The sequence below is a fragment of the Giardia intestinalis genome, chromosome 3, assembly GCF_000002435.2.
Source record: "Giardia intestinalis strain WB C6 chromosome 3, whole genome shotgun sequence".
Lineage (NCBI taxonomy): Eukaryota > Fornicata > Diplomonadida > Hexamitidae > Giardia > Giardia duodenalis.
Window position 1 is genome coordinate 963,531 of NC_051858.1, and position 15,596 is coordinate 979,126.

The following is a 15,596-nucleotide window of genomic DNA, read 5'->3' on the forward strand; positions in this document are numbered from 1 at the left end:
ATGGCCACGGATCCGAAGGCGAAGTGGTTCTCCGCAAGGATTGCCGAGGGCTTTTCGCTCGAGAGTGAGCTAGCCCAGGACCTTATTGAGAAGGCGGACTGCACAAAGCTCTTCATTGAGTTTTTCAGTGCGACGGGACCCCAGAAGGCGCTTTTCTTCTACGATGGCGAACGTTTGCGCTATAGCACTGACGACACGACTGTTTACCCTGGTAGAATTCTTTTCTTTGTTCGCCCGGTCAAGCGGAACGTCCAGATTGCCAATGCTGAAACTGAGTTCACATGGGCCTCGACAACTGCTGATGCCCTCCCGTCCCTTCAGACACTTCTTTCCGATGTGTACATTCCGCTCTTCGAGCGCAGTCCTACTTGGGGGAAGGTCACCAACCGCGCGATCATCGACGGATACTTGACGAACATCCGCAAATATGTCTCGACATTGAAGGAGGCACAGATCGTTCTCAGTGAGCGCTTCGATTTTAAAATTCCGAATGACCCCGTGCTCAATAAAATCCCCGTTGACCCATATCTGATTCAAAAGACCATCGCGGATAATCCGGACCTTATTTTGACAGCAGAGCGTGCGCTTGCAGAGGTCTCTAACCAGGTCGAGCTCTTTCTGGCAGAGTCCACCCGTGTTCGTGTTGACGACGACTCATCCGGCCCGGAGTCTGAAATTGTGTACTGGCGCGCTCGCATGGCAAGTTTTAGTGCGGTACATCAGCGTGTCCACTCCATTTCCTGGCTCCAGAGCTGTGTTACTCTCCTCCAGAACACGCAGTCACCCGTTATGCAGCGCTGGGTGCGCATTAAACAGCGTGTCCTTGAGGGTGTTACAGAAGCAAAGGACAACTTGCGCTATCTCTACACCATAGAGGAGATCCTCGAGCCCATCTATAACGCCGAGCCTGCGAAGATTGCAGAAACGGTTCCGCACCTGATGGCAACCGTCAAGATTGTGCACCAGATGGCGCGCTACTATTCGACGACTGAGAATATGACTACGCTTTTAGTGAAGATATCGAATCAAATGATCAGAGCGTGCAGGGAGTACCTCAGAACAGACTCTACCTCGCTTCTTATTCCACGCCCAGGAATGGAGATCGCGCAACCGGCGACCGCCGCTGGTGATGCACAGGGCGATGATGATGATCCTGCGGTGGAGGTCATAGCCTCGCTCAACAAGAAGCGTCCATCATCTGATTCTCTTGAGAATGCTCCGACTATTTACGACCGGCAGCCCGAAGACATTCTAAAACGGATCGACGAGTGCATTCAGCTTTGTGTGCGTTATCAGCAAGAGTACCATAACATTCGGAGGCAGATGCAGCAAGAAAATTGTGAAAAGCAGTTTAACTTCGCAGAAAGTGGAATCTTTGGTAACTTTGACCTTTTCTGTACGCGCCTAAAGAAGATTGCTGACATCATCATAACCAACGAGAACTTCTCCTCCCTTCAGCAGTCCACTCTCCAGAACCTGCACCCGATCCTGGACCAGTCCGAAAAGTTGATTCTCAGTCTTCGCAAGAAGAACTATGACCCAATCAATCACCGTCTGACGCAGTTCGACACAGATCATACCGAGTATATGCAAGGAATTTCAAAGCTGGAGGATTCCATTTCGTCGTACGTAAATGCAATCTGCGACGATGAAAACAATACGGTGAACGACATCATCAGCCTCTTGCAGCAACTCCACGTCATCTTGAACCGTCCGACAATGAAGACTCTGATTATGGACAAGTACGAGTTTTTGCTAAACAAGTATATTGACGAGATCAACAGGGTCAAGACTTACTTTGATGAGAACAAGGACAATCCAAAAATCCCCATCGGCTGGTCCCCAACCGCAGGCCGCCTGGCGTGGGTCCGCCTGATAATGCGCCGCCTGACTACTGTCTATGAATTCTTCCGAAGAGTTCAGATTCATGTCGAGGATGAGAATGATCCCGCCATTCAAAGGAGCGCGTCCTTCGAGAATCTTCTCCAAGCTACAACGCACGTCGACGAATACCTTCCACTTCTGTCTTTCTACAAGGCAGGTAGACGTGCGTATAAGATGTACATGAAGCTTGTGAAGCAGCTCTTCGACTACGAGACGACCTACCACGACATGTGGGTTGAAAGCATTACAGGTCTCCGTGCGTCCCTGCAGGCCACTCTCTTGGTCGAGCACCCTCAGACTGGTAAGCTGTACGTCAACTTCGACCGGAAAATAGTCCTTCTTTGCAGGGAGGTTCACTATCTGCGCCAGCTTCGCATTGAGATTCCGGAAACGGCGCTGGCTATCACCATGCACGAGAAGAGCCTCCTGCACTATCGCGATAGTCTGCAAGATTTGCTTGAGGCAATCGAAAACATCAAGCAGTCCATCAATCCCGCTGTTGCAGAACTCGTCAAGCCGTTAATTTCAAAACTTAACAAAAAAGTACAGCCTGGGCTAAAGACTCTTTGTTGGACCTCCATGAGCATTGGAGGTTACTTGGACAACATCCAGAAACAAGTGACCACCGTGAAAGAGGTCCTCAAGATTGTCGATGACATCATCTCGCTGCGGATCGCAACGAATCTTAAGGCGATTTCAACCACTTGCCTGCTTCCGCTATTCAAACGATACGCGTTTGGGGATCCCCACAATGACCCGTCTCAAGGTGGGACAGTGACTGTTAATAACGTCCCTGGGTCTACCCCGGACGATGATAACGAGGATAATGCTGCATACACTAATCACAAGATGCGTCTGTACTCCGCGTACCTTGAACATAACACACAAGCGCTCCCATACAAACAGTATTTGGAACAAGTTCGACCGCACATCCGACAAGCTGCAGAATCGATCTACAGCCGTTCCCAGTTAATCGCAATCGCAGTCATCGATGTAATCATCGCCATCACTTCTCGGTATATTAGCTCCAGCGACTCTGAGAACGCAACAATGCTCTCGGAGATAGTCACGTCTGCTATTCACGGATGCTTCATGCCCCATGATGACATTACGGGCAATTTTGCCTCCTACACCTCTCGCAGAATTCAGCAGAGTGACTCGATTGTCGGTACGACGATGGCCGAAAGTGGGGAGCAGGTCGGGACTCTGGAAGGGAGCAAGGATGATATTCAGCGGAGCAATCGGCCAGCCAGCGGAGCAGATGCTGCGGCGGTCATTAAAAGTGCAATCAAGACGTTTGTTGATAAGTTCCATGACAACACAATAACGGCGGTCTTCTTGTGCACTGAACGAACCCTGCGTGCTATATACCAACGTGTGACCATGTACCTCGACCCTCATCTGTCCCCAAAGATGGATAAGCTTCAGAGCTACTACGTCCCCGATGCAATGATTCTCTGCGATTTTGAGCTTGCACTACCTTCCACGCGTCTCTCACCGTCGTGGGATGACCTTCGGAAAGGGTATATCGATACTATCTCGCTTGTCTTGCAAGTGTCGAAGCGCCTGCCGAAGTGGAATGCAGGCGGCGATTATATGGCGAATGTTCTTACGACTATCCGGCCCATTATCAGCCGCCAAGATCCAGATTTTGTGGCCGCACAGTTAACACAAACGCTCACCGCTAACGCAGCGACGTTTGCCGAGACTCGTTCCTTTACCAGCGCCGAGACTGCAAAGTCTGCCAAAGCAGCATTTGAGCGCTCTTCACGGTCTACCAGCCGTGCTGGCACCGGGAGTCGTAATGGCGATAAGAAGCCCGGAAACATTAGTGCACGCATGACAACGCTTAGCTCCTCTGATGGGAAGCTTATTTATGACAGAGCGGAGTTTCTTCCCCCGGCAGAGTCCTTTTATAGTATGGTTGGCAAATCTCGAACGCTTCTTAAGCTCCTTGTGGCTCTTCAGGGCGCCTTTGGGATGATAATTAAAAAGACCAATGCATATCTTTCTGTCTTTGACACGTTCCAGAGTCTTTGGTTGGACGACAAAAACGAGACGTACAAGAAGTTCATCGATAAGCGCCCTGAGCTCTCCGACTTTCTTTCGGAGATCGTCCGCTTTGAGAATACTATCCACAACATAAGCTTGATTCCAACGATGGTCCAGCAAGGGATATGTGTTTTCTCAACCGAGGCGCTTAAAAACTCTCTCCAGTCGGAGGCGGCTGTCTGGAAAGGACTTTTTTCGTCAAACCTCAACAAGCGCGCCCGACTTGAACTTTCCACCATGAGAAACTACATAACTGAGCTTCAGACTACAATTAGCAAGAAAATCAACGACCTTGATGACGTCCGGCAGATCATGGCTGCTCTGGAGAAGCTACGCGAATTGCAAGCCGTTTTTGAGCTGAAGATCCAACCAATCGAGGAAATGTACGAGCGCCTGGAATCACATGGCATCAAGATCACCGCAGAGGAGGCAGAGGATCTCTCTGGCCTCAGGCACATGCTTAAGACCCTTCAGACTATCTCCAGTGAACGCGAGAATGAGCTGAAGAGGGAAGGACCCAATCTGAAGAAGGATCTTGAGGACGGAATCGCGGAATTCAAAGTTGAAGTTAAAAAGTTTAAAGAAAACTGGGACACAGATGGACCGAATGTTCCTGGCATCACTCCGCAGCGTGCTGTGCAGCAGCTCAAGCTCTTCCAGACACAATTCTCGGATATAGAGCGGAAGTGGATTACTTATCAGTCTGGCGAGGAAACTTTCGGGTTGGAGATCACGAACTACCCTGAACTCATCCAGATCAAGAAGGATCTCAAGATGCTCAGTAGCCTCTATAATCTTTACACGGATGTCCTATCAACCATAGATGGGTACAGTGACCAACTGTGGACAGATCTGAACTTCGATGACATCCAGGTTCTCATGTCCGATTATCAGCAGCGGTGTCTCCGTCTTCCAAAGGGCATGCGTGAGTGGGAGGCGTACATTGAGCTGCAGGCCAAGATAGAGGACTTCGGAACACTTCTGCCTCTCTTCCAGTTGATGTCCCATCCTGCCGTAAAACAGCGCCACTGGCTGGAGATCTCGAAGGTGACTGATAAGCCTTCTCTCCTTCGAGTGATAGAGGACCCAGACAACTTCCGACTGAAAGATCTGTTGGAGGCTCCCTTGCTGAAGTATGCCGAGGATCTTGAGGACATATGCTCTGCAGCCACCAAGGAGACGGAGATAGAAGAAAAGTTGGGGGTGATTCGTTCTCAATGGCAGGAGCAGACATTCACGTTCCAAGAATTCAAAACGCGCGGGCTCCTCAACTTGGCTCCGTCTGAAACGTCAGAGCTCATCGTGATGCTTGAAGACTCACAGATGCTTCTTTCTTCGCTCGTGAGCAATCGGTTTAACAAGCCGTTCAAGGATGAGCTATCACAATGGGTCAAGCGCTTATCTACGTTGGATGAGATCCTAATCCTTTGGCTCCAGGTCCAACAGAACTGGATATATCTAGAAGCCGTCTTTTCTGGCGGCGATATTTCTCGCCAGCTTCCAGCCGAGGCAAAGAGATTCAGCCAGATCGATAAGTCGTGGATCAAAATCATGACAACAGCGGTCACGACCCCGAATTGTATCCATCTTACATCCGTGGATGATACACTGAAATCCTTGCTTCCGTATCTTATTGAGCAGCTGGAGCTGTGCCAAAAGTCCCTCTCCGGGTATCTCGAACAGAAGCGCAATCTTTTTGCGCGGTTCTACTTTGTCTCGGATCCCGTGCTTCTTGAAATTCTTGGTCAGCAGTCGGACCCGTCGTCCATCCAGCCGCATCTACTCAGTATTTTTGACTCAATATACATGCTTGACTTTGACCGTGTTAAGCGGAGCAATGTCGTTGCTATCAATGATAGATCTGGAGAGAAAGTGCAGTTGTCCACCATTGTCGAGGCCAAGGGCTCAGTGGAGGATTGGCTCAACGAGCTTATCAAGGTCATGCAGCGCTCGCTCAAGGATATCATCCGCAATGCCGCCGCTGACCTGACAAAACCAGACGTCTCTGTGCAGGAGATCTTCGAGACCTATCCCGCACAGGTTACGCTCCTGGCTATCCAGCTTCTCTGGACCATGTGGATTGAGGCGGGGTTGCGCCAGGCACGTCAAGACAAGAAGATCATGCAGGTTACACTGAAGAAGGTCAATAATCTTCTTCAAACGCTTGTCAGCATCACGCTCCAGGACCTCAACAAGCGCCAAAGAACGAATGTGGAGACACTCGTAACCATCCATGTGCACCAGCGCGACGTCTCAGAGGAGCTCACAAATAATAAAATCAAGTCGCCAACAGACTTCGAATGGTTGCGGCAGACGCGCTTCTACTGGAGCACAGACACCGATAACTGTAAGATTCAGATCACGGACATAGACTTCACTTACCAGAATGAGTATCTCGGGGTCAACGAGCGTCTCGTTATCACGCCCCTGACAGACCGTTGCTATATAACCCTTGCTCAGGCCATCGGAATGTACCTGGGTGGCGCTCCTGCAGGTCCCGCAGGAACAGGTAAGACCGAGACAGTCAAGGATCTTGGCAAGACCCTTGGAATGTATGTCGTCGTCTTCAACTGCTCTGATCAGATGGATTACAAGGGCCTCGGCAAGATCTATCGTGGGATTGCCCAAACTGGGTCATTCGGTGACTTTGATGAGTTCAACCGAATCGACCTTCCAGTTCTCTCTGTCTCTGCCCAGCAGATCCAGTGTGTCCTCTCCGCTGTCAAGGAGCGGAAGAAGACGTTTCTCTACACAGATGGCTGTGTTATTACCCTCATCCCCTCTTGCGGTATTTTCATCACGATGAACCCCGGTTACGCCGGGCGTCAAGAACTTCCAGAGAATCTCAAAGCCTTATTCCGTAGCGTTGCAATGATATGTTCACAGGTGGTTTGGTGTGTATGCTTGGCGTGTATGTGTGTATGTTCCTCCTTTACTCAATACTTGGGCCGAAAATGAAAACCGGCCTGGGCGATAATGGATCTCTATGTGGTCCAAGAGCTCTTTATGTCCAGGTCAGCTCCTGATAGTTTTGTCTCTACGCTTGAGGGACAGGCAAGGCTTGTTCCAAGAGTTGTTGATAGCATACTGTCTGTAGATCCTGGGTCTCTCGTTGTAACCGATCTTCCCTACGATTCTGTTGATAAGATCGCCAAGCGATACGCCGTTCTCCATAAGGACGCAGTGCACACATTTTTTGCTGCATCTGATGGAGGATTTTCTGGCCATGAGCTCTCTCTTCCCAAGACTCCAGGATACTATTTGTCGACCATTCTTTGTGGTACGCGTGTCCTTGTTACTGGTTTTTCACACCATGCACGCACAGAGGCCGCCGTTGTCTCATCACATGCACGACAATTGGGTGCCGAAATATTGACCACCAAAACGCTTGAGGACGTCCTATGTCATCTTCGTGGTAACAATCCTGTGTATATTCTTGTGCCTAGCTGCAGTCGAGCCTTGCAATTTCTTGGGGCCCTGCTTGCTCATAAAAACCACACAGGGAACCAGAGGATTAGATCCGCGATCACCGATGTTGACATTCAGCAGCTAGCAAAGACGTTTGTTACAACTGATTTCATTTATCAGCTGATGTATAACAGAGCCTCCCCCCAAGTCCAGTTCAGGCTTTTAGTATCTGAATGCTTTGTTCCCATTTTGTATGGTATGCCTCTGCGCTGTATTGGAGACGCGTCTCCCGCATCTACCCTTGCTCTTCTTTTGGCCGGAGCAATCTTGATACGATCAGAAGAGTTGCAGCCAGCGTCCTTTTACGCCGTTCAAGAATCTCATAGAGCCTCCGCAGCATTTGCTCTCTCTACTTCGCAGAAAGCCTATTTTTCTTGCGCAAGCACACTGTACCATATTCCTCGACTCTTCGGGCAATACAAGGCCAGCTTAGTTGAGCACTTCTTCAAACATCTGAGTCCCTGCGTTGATCTGGATATCTCAACAATAGAACAGTGCAAGCATACAATGTCTGGCAGCATTTCAGCTGTAGGCCAAGGCGGTCTAGCTCTAAGCACACTTTCAGGGGCTGATGGATCAGTAGAGTCGTGCTTGACGGGGGAGTGTCACCTCCTTCAAACTTGCAGATATAAGCAAATAGTAACGTATTCGGAACAAACACTTAACGGACTCACAGCGCTGAGTTTGGCCTGCCAATCCGTATCAGTTCAGATCAAAGAGAAGAGCATTTTCAAGAGTCAACGCAGCATCCTGAATGACAACTTCTTGTCCATTAAGTACGCTCAAGGAAGATATAGCGAGCTCATTACTTTGCTGCAGGTGCGTCCTCTTGTCTGCACATTCTACGTGTCTCCCAAATTTACTCCTCTATCTAACGCTCTTCTCACTTCGCTGAATAAAGCCTTGATAGAGTATATTCAACTAATCGTTTATGGAAATTCTATCCAGTGGCATCTGCTTAAACAGTCCCCTCTTTTTACCGTTCTCCAGGCGATACTTCGGTTTCCCTCGCCAGACCCTGCAGTGTACACTGGCCCTGAGAGGAAAGATTGTCATGAGCCACCCTTAAAACAGTCCCAGAGTGGTACAGATATTGATAGTATTTGGTGCAAACTGCAGTCTAACGATAAGCTTCTCAAGGACCTTGTGTGCATGCTTCTTCACTCCTCCATATCGTTTATTCCTTTTTCTCTTCTTGCTACTCTGTATCCTTTTGTCAAAGAGCGTCTATTTGTAATTGTCGACCCGTCTTTGCTTCTAGTGATGGACACATACTTAACTGATAGTTCTTTCTACAAAGACATCAAGTACCCACTAGAGCACGCAATCCCTCAGATCCTAAAGAACATGCAGCAGTTCTATGCTACGTTCTCCTCCGACCAGTTTTCCTATGAAAAAGAGCCATCTATTACCTACACAACCGAGCTATGCAAGGACCTTGAGGAATGTGCTTTGAACGGCCTTCCTGCCTGTCGTTCATATTCATGTGCAGACGCCATAACAGTTGAGTCGCCATTCAGCCCCGGTTTTCTTTCTCTCAGCCTTCATTTTCGTAGCGTGATCTGGCTTCAATTGGTAATGGAACTGCTTTATATGAACTTCATCAACGCACTCTTATCTAAAGAGGAGACTATCCCTGCTCAGACGCCATTTTGCTTGTTTTCTGAGCTTAGCCAGCCTTGTCCGGTTTGTAACAGCAAGCCAACGTACCCTAGCACACTTTCTCTCCTGTCCTTCCTATGTAATGGTATGCATAGCGTCCTAGAATTTACAGGTATCGATTTGACCAAAGTGGCGCACGTAACAGGACACCAGTCTCCCCCTGGATACTTACACTGGAGCCTGCTGGCAAGAGTAGATGCACAGACAGCTATGGAGGCGGGGGAAATTATAATAGAGAGAGGTTGTGCACGTACTAAGGAGGTAAAGGAGCTCTGTGGAACCTGCCACCGGTTGAATAGGATATTCCATCCCAATTTGAGCGCACAGTACCTCAATACTTACAGGCAATCCCTCTACAACCGAATCGCCCGGACGCTCATTACATCCCTCTCGCTGGCTTGGTACGATGACAATAAGTTGTCGATGATCGCCAGGAGGGTAGAGGTTAGGCCGGAAAGCGTGTCAATTCTGGATTTCATGTGCAATCTGTCTAATACGAGCATACCAGAGATACGGCCCAACGGAGTACACCTTCCCACCTTCCTCGCTACTTTGTTCAAGGAACGAGGAAACTATGGAGTTGCAGAGACAAAAGGCCGGAGGGAATATGGAATGATGTACCAAGCTGCAATGATGGCATACCCACCTACCCAAAGGGAGAACTCAGCCGCCGGCTTGGCTAAGGATCCAACCCTCTTCTATGACCTGGAGAGCACAGCAGTTGTCAGTCACAGCTCAACCTTTATACGGACAGAGAAAACCGACCAACATGTATACAATTTCACCGCTCCAGAGGAATCATACGACGATCCTCGGTTCCGGAAGCGATCCCAGCCAGGTTCCGACTAGAAGCCATCGCTGTCCTCATCGTCTCCATGTCTCTTGGCGAGACTTTGGTAATATGATTCAATGATCGTCCAGCTTTCACGCTCTATCGCTATGTGCTTCATCAGCTGGAGGTACTTCTTCACTACCTCTATCCGCTCCCTGGTTCCTATGCTGGGCTGAATGCAGTAAAACAGACCTCGAACGTACAACTTGGTCATCTCTGCAGTGGTTACATCCACAGAGTGAATGAGTAGATAGAACAGGGGTATGATCAGATCCAGCTCTATCACATCGTTAAGCCCTTTCAGTTCAGACTGGATCTTCCCAACGACCAAGCAACCAGTTATACCAGCCCTGACAGGCAGGACAAAGCCTCGCGTGGCATAAATGTCCTTCTCCAGCAGCTTCTGGGTGAATAAGCTCTCTAATCGGGAGAACTCTTTGGAAAGCCCAAAGACCTGCTTAACCTTCTGCGAGAACATGGGCTGTATGTTAGTGGGACAAGCCTTGGAGTCTTTGGCGCTTTTGACACTTTTAGTCCCTTCTGCACTACCTGACTCACGAGACCCCTTGGCTTTAAGGAGGGTCTTAAGCGAAGAAGCAATTGGTACACTCGCATCACGGAGCACGCCCCTGGCTAAAGTCCTTGTCGTCTGGGTTGTTAGTGAGTCTAAGACATGTATGCGTTGGTCAAGAATTGCTTCTGGCATGGACAAAATGGAGGACAGAAGCATGTTGCGAATGACGGCACTGAGGTCTTTGACATACATCACAGAGAGAAAGCGGTGGTACCTCTCGCAGCCAAGAAACACCTTCTCTAGGGCGTACACACAGTGGTTAAATTGCTTACGCAATATTATAGTGAATATGGCAAAGAGCTCTGTCAGTGTACTCGAGTGAACGGCAACCATGTCATTCTGCGACTGCCGAATTCCCTCTCGTTTGAGCTCATTCTTGTACTCTTTCAGCTCGATAGCCAAGGACCTCTGTCGCTTCGTCATTTTCTTGTTAGACCTCACCGTCTTGAGCTCCGAGTCCAGGCGCTTAAGGAAGAACTTGATGCCACGACCGGCGCTGGGATCCAAGTCAGAGACCCCGTCTGCTATCCGCAAGCCTAAAAATATATCAAAAACAAACATGTGCTTGATGGAGTACCTAGCCTTCTCCAAGTACTTCCCAAGAGAGATAACAAGGTTGTTCGCTGTGTAGCCTATCTTGTCCAACTCAATTGCTGAAAGAACCTTGTCCTTTGCATTGCCGTTTCCCTGAAGACAAAGCCGAACCAACTGCCTCTGTCGCTCTTGAAGCTTACGCTGCCGTTCACGACTCAGTCCAGCAAGAGGCCCGTGGCCGCCGACATCTTTGAGGAGGATGTCTAGTGAGATATCAATCTCTTCAGTTAAGCGATCACTGAATCTACTAGATAACGCCTCATAGTCCGCCAAGAAGCTGACAAGCTCGGCAACAATCTGCCGTGAATCCGGAGAGGCCATAACTTTGGTACAAAGAAATGCCATCTGGGATCGGACGGCATCCTCGGAGATGAAGTACGCCTCCTTAGACGCATAAGCGTGTCCTTTTGGCTTGACACGCTGCTGTTCAATAGACTCTTCAGTGCTGGCGGGTGCGACAGCAGGTTCCTCTGTGGGGTTAGAGGTAAAGGAGCCGTCTGGCGCTCTATATAAAACTTCTCCGGTTGCTAAGCGGATGGGGAGCCGCATCCGCTTCCGCGGGGGATCTGCAGCATATTCCCGCTCGTAGAGCTGCTCCTCATCTTCGTGTTTGCCAGTAGTGTGCCAGTCTGTCATCGTGGCCACTGCAATCTTTTTAAATTTTTTAGAGGCGAACATGCTTTTTTAAATCTGAGTCCGTGCCGGACCCTAACGTAATAGAAGATATAGACGGTATCATCTGAGAGGCTCTTCCCCTGCTATAGAACTCTCTCCTTGTCAGTTTTCCATTCATGAATGTAATACTTTCAAGCAATCTATCTATTTCCTTGTCTTTACCTATTGATGCCTCCTTCGTGCGTGGGAGAATAAGTGCTAGGTGCTCGCTGTCCAGAAGCACACATGGCAAGCTTAACACAGCTTTTCCAGGATTGTTGTCGGTCTGAAGAGAGAGATGGAGGTTCAAGTTGGTATTCTGAGCACATGTGACATAGTTGGTTACTGTGGTACGGATGTTTCCGCGCGAATAGAGGCTGGGTGTACCTGCTTTTAATTCTAAAAAGTCCTCCTGGTGATACAGAGTAAGTAGCTTGTGCTGCAGCTCTACGCATCTCTTACGCGTGTACTCCTTCAGTATCTGCGAAGACGCTTCGGAAGGAAGAAAATTAAGATCGTCGTTATCGCTTTTAACTTCGTCCACGGCTCCTCCAAACGAAAGTAAGTACAAGAGGAGTATCACATCCACCTGTATGTTCTTATTTGGAGGGAAGAGACAGTCTATTGTGGGCATTGAGCTGCCCCAGTTACTCGTGGGTGCAGTGAATAGTGTCTTGAGAGGCAGTTCATTTGGAGCTCTGAGATAGGTGAGAGGCGGCTGGCAATTTCTTAAAAGATTGTCAATATCACTACTCTTTCCATTGACAAAATTCAGATGGGTTAGCATCTGTGCCGTCGCCTCTTGGACTCCAAGGTCTTGTTTCTGCCGTTGATCTACTCCCAGAGTCGCAACGCTGTTAGATAAAAGTGAAGACAGGTTAGGATTTATCTGTGCAAGCTCAGAAACGCTAACTGTGCTGGGAAATTGTGTGAGAAGATCTGAGAAGAACTTCTGTTTGTCCGGAAAACCGATATTTAAGAGTTCTTGGCCAGCTTGTAAGGCGCTCATATTGGGGTTGGTGGGTACGGTGGCAAATATATGCTTAGAAAAGGCGGAGGGCTCCGACTCCCTTGCTTCTTTAAGTTGTGAAGTCAACCCGGCAACGGGATTTGCTGCTCCTTGGGGAATATCATCAATTGGCTGAGTAGCAGGCGCTTCCATTGCATTTTCTACAGTCTTGGACGATGAGGACAGTGATGACGACGATTGTGGCAAGAATGACGAGTGTACTGGGGATGGAGACGGAGAGGACGGTGATGATGAGGATGATAAGTCATGAACATCTATCGTGTTATTTTCTATAGCATGAACCGCGGTTTTTGTGGTTGTGACGGAGGAGTCCAGAAAGGCTCGCTTATGGCCTTCCCATGCTTGTTTGATATTGTCAGGTGTACCAGTAAATATTTGATCATAGACGGAAATAAATAATGATAGTTGGTCAGCCGGTGCCCACAATTTTGGTGCCGTAGGTTTGACTGAAGGGTGAGGAGCGTTATCCGTGTTGAGGTGTTTGTAGTATTGATAAAATTCTCCTTCCTGCTGAGTTACGCTCATAGGACTAGCTGGTCGTGATTGCCGTATCATGCGCGACCATTTAGTGATCAACTCCAGCAAAGGTGAGCTAGAACTACCAATCTGCTCGGCCATTGGAATGTCATTCATGGACAGAATATTGTGAGAATTAACACAACACGCCTCCTGTGTATTGGGATAATCAGTGCATTCATCAGAATCAATAGTAAATATGATCTCACTGTTGTCAGACATGGGAGGCTGAGAATAGTAAGAGGTGTTCATCGAGCTAAGTGGAGGGTCACTTGCCCTTGTCTGGTCAGCCTGGTGATCCGTGATCGTAGCTGAATTGGGGATAGACAAGTCAGCAGAATCCAGTTGGGACTTAGACTGTCCAACCATAGTAGCGCTGGAAATGGATACTGGCGCCACTGCTGGGTGCACTGCTGGTTGTACAGATAGTGGCATGACATTTGGTGCCTGAGAAGCTACCTTGCCCACCATGGCACCTGGAGCTGCTAATTGAGTCAGCACAGCCGACCCCGGTATCAGCTGGGCTATTTGCTGTGCATTCTGCTGAAGAGCAGCAACGTATGGGGCCGGTTGAGAACCAGTTGTTGCATAGGCTGCCAGTCCCTGGTAGTTCGCTCCCAGTATTGGCTGATGAGCTAGAATACGGTTTGAAAGGGCAGTCGCATATCCTCCTTGTTGATTAGTAACAGCACCCGCCTGCAGCTGGGGTATAGTGAGGACGCGTATCTGGGGGCCTTGACCAGAAGCCATAGACGTTGAGGCAGCCATATTATTTGTACTGCCTTGGGCTAGAGGCACATTCCCCAGGGCTATGATGTTGGGCCCTGGATTCACGGCATTTGGGCCAAATATGTTTGCGCTTGTCAAAGGATTGGTCACTCCGTTATGAATAGGAATGGGAATGATAGAGGCGGCATGCACAGGGATGTCTCCTTGCACTTGTGAGGCTCCTGCGGCAGTAGCAAGATTGGCAGGCGTCAAGAACTGATTGACGTGTGAGTCGGACCGGCGACCAAACACCTGTGGTTGAGGTTGCTGCTGCTCAGACTTAGCAAAAGCTGCGGACCCAGCGGGTGCACTGTACACTATCTTACTACGCATATCTACCCCAGGGGCCTGGGGCTGTGATGCACTGGCAAACTTTTCCACGTGCTTTTCTGCTTCCTTTATTTTCTCACTTAGTGCACTCTCGTATGAGCTAGGCCACGGGGCCCCGACAGCAACAGGAGTGGCCGACCTTTTCATAAATGTACCAGGATTAATTTTTCCCTGAATTTCAATCCTTAAGTCTTCATCGCTCAATGTAGGCGAAATAAAAAGTCGCCTTTGAATTATCAACCCTGCAACCTTCTTTGCTTGCTTCTCCAGCATCTCATTCTCAATATTTTTGGTGAAAACAGTATCTGGGAAGACCTCTCGAAGTCGTCGCTTTAACTTCAAAGCCGCGTGGATGTCGCTGAAAATCATGACGACCGGCGAGTCGTCCACTATCACCGTTATGGATGCTACCTTCGCCTTGTGCTCATTTGGGATCATTCTTACCCTTGAAATTTTTTAATTGGAAGAAAGCTCAGGTTATACGAGAATAAGTATTTTGATATTGAATGCTACATGAGAATAAGGTAAGGTCAGTTCCTCCAGAGATATATCTCTATCTCAGGATAACAACGTGAGCTTTTTCAAAGTACTCCCATAATTCACTGCAATTTGAACTACAAGTTAACGAGGCCAGCACGAGATCTTGTGACGCTGCTGATGGGTCGTGACTTCTAGTTACTGGTAACCCTGCTGGCACAATGTCTTTATAGAACGGTGTCACAAAAAGTGTTCAATTGTTTAACTGCTTAGTTGTCTAGGCATTTGAACACCTCCTCAGCACCATCCTAAGGACTTTCTTATGTTTGCTATGATGTCTACGCCGCTTGGACTTCGTAATTTTCAACGACAGGAATTATGGGTTTGAGATGGGCAACTGTAAGGGTTGTGCCAAAACGCCTGCAAGTGTCCAGGATAGTCTGACATGGCACAATGGCATCTCCAGTCGAGTTGATAAGCACTGCTTCGAGCTGGGGTATTTCAAACGCCCGAGCTGCTAGGCGAATGACCTTTTCGGTGGATGAGGCTTCTGGGATGTTAAATACATGGTACGTGTAGAAGGGGTCAAAACCCTTATATATCTTGACTTGAATCATACGCTTCTGGGCCAGATATGCCTCCTTGAGCTCGTCAGAAACGGGTATTGTCTGGCTAATCATCTTCACTCTTTTGTTTAATCTTGAAGTTTTAATCCTGAACCAGCCTTTGAACAGAGATTGAAGTAGTATGTGTTA

At 48.6% G+C, this 15,596-nt stretch overlaps 5 protein-coding genes across 5 annotated transcripts; 2 read left to right on the top strand and 3 right to left on the bottom strand.

Moving 5' to 3' along the window:
- Window positions 1-6,810, top strand: GL50803_0016804A (Outer-arm dynein gamma; the record flags this gene model as incomplete). Its single annotated transcript, XM_001709884.2, has 1 exon — window positions 1-6,810. A coding segment is annotated over one exon (6,810 nt), but the record flags the coding sequence as incomplete, so codon positions are not given.
- A 102-nt stretch (window positions 6,811-6,912) lies between these two features.
- On the top strand, window positions 6,913-9,915 carry GL50803_0011556 (uncharacterized protein; the record flags this gene model as incomplete). Its single annotated transcript, XM_038045684.1, has 1 exon — window positions 6,913-9,915. The coding sequence occupies one exon, from the start codon at window positions 6,913-6,915 to the stop codon at window positions 9,913-9,915; it is 3,003 nt and encodes a 1,000-aa protein (XP_037901832.1).
- GL50803_0011557 (uncharacterized protein) lies at window positions 9,912-11,702 on the bottom strand (the record flags this gene model as incomplete). Its single annotated transcript, XM_001709885.2, has 1 exon — window positions 9,912-11,702. The coding sequence occupies one exon, from the start codon at window positions 11,700-11,702 to the stop codon at window positions 9,912-9,914; it is 1,791 nt and encodes a 596-aa protein (XP_001709937.2).
- Window positions 11,703-11,730: 28 nt separating this feature from the next.
- Window positions 11,731-14,802, bottom strand: GL50803_0011560 (uncharacterized protein; the record flags this gene model as incomplete). Its single annotated transcript, XM_001709886.1, has 1 exon — window positions 11,731-14,802. One exon carries the CDS (start codon window positions 14,800-14,802, stop codon window positions 11,731-11,733), a length of 3,072 nt encoding a protein of 1,023 aa, XP_001709938.1.
- A 377-nt stretch (window positions 14,803-15,179) lies between these two features.
- On the bottom strand, window positions 15,180-15,521 carry GL50803_00104982 (putative Ubiquitin fold modifier 1 protein; the record flags this gene model as incomplete). Its single annotated transcript, XM_001709888.1, has 1 exon — window positions 15,180-15,521. One exon carries the CDS (start codon window positions 15,519-15,521, stop codon window positions 15,180-15,182), a length of 342 nt encoding a protein of 113 aa, XP_001709940.1.
- Between the last annotated feature and the right edge of the window lie 75 nt (window positions 15,522-15,596).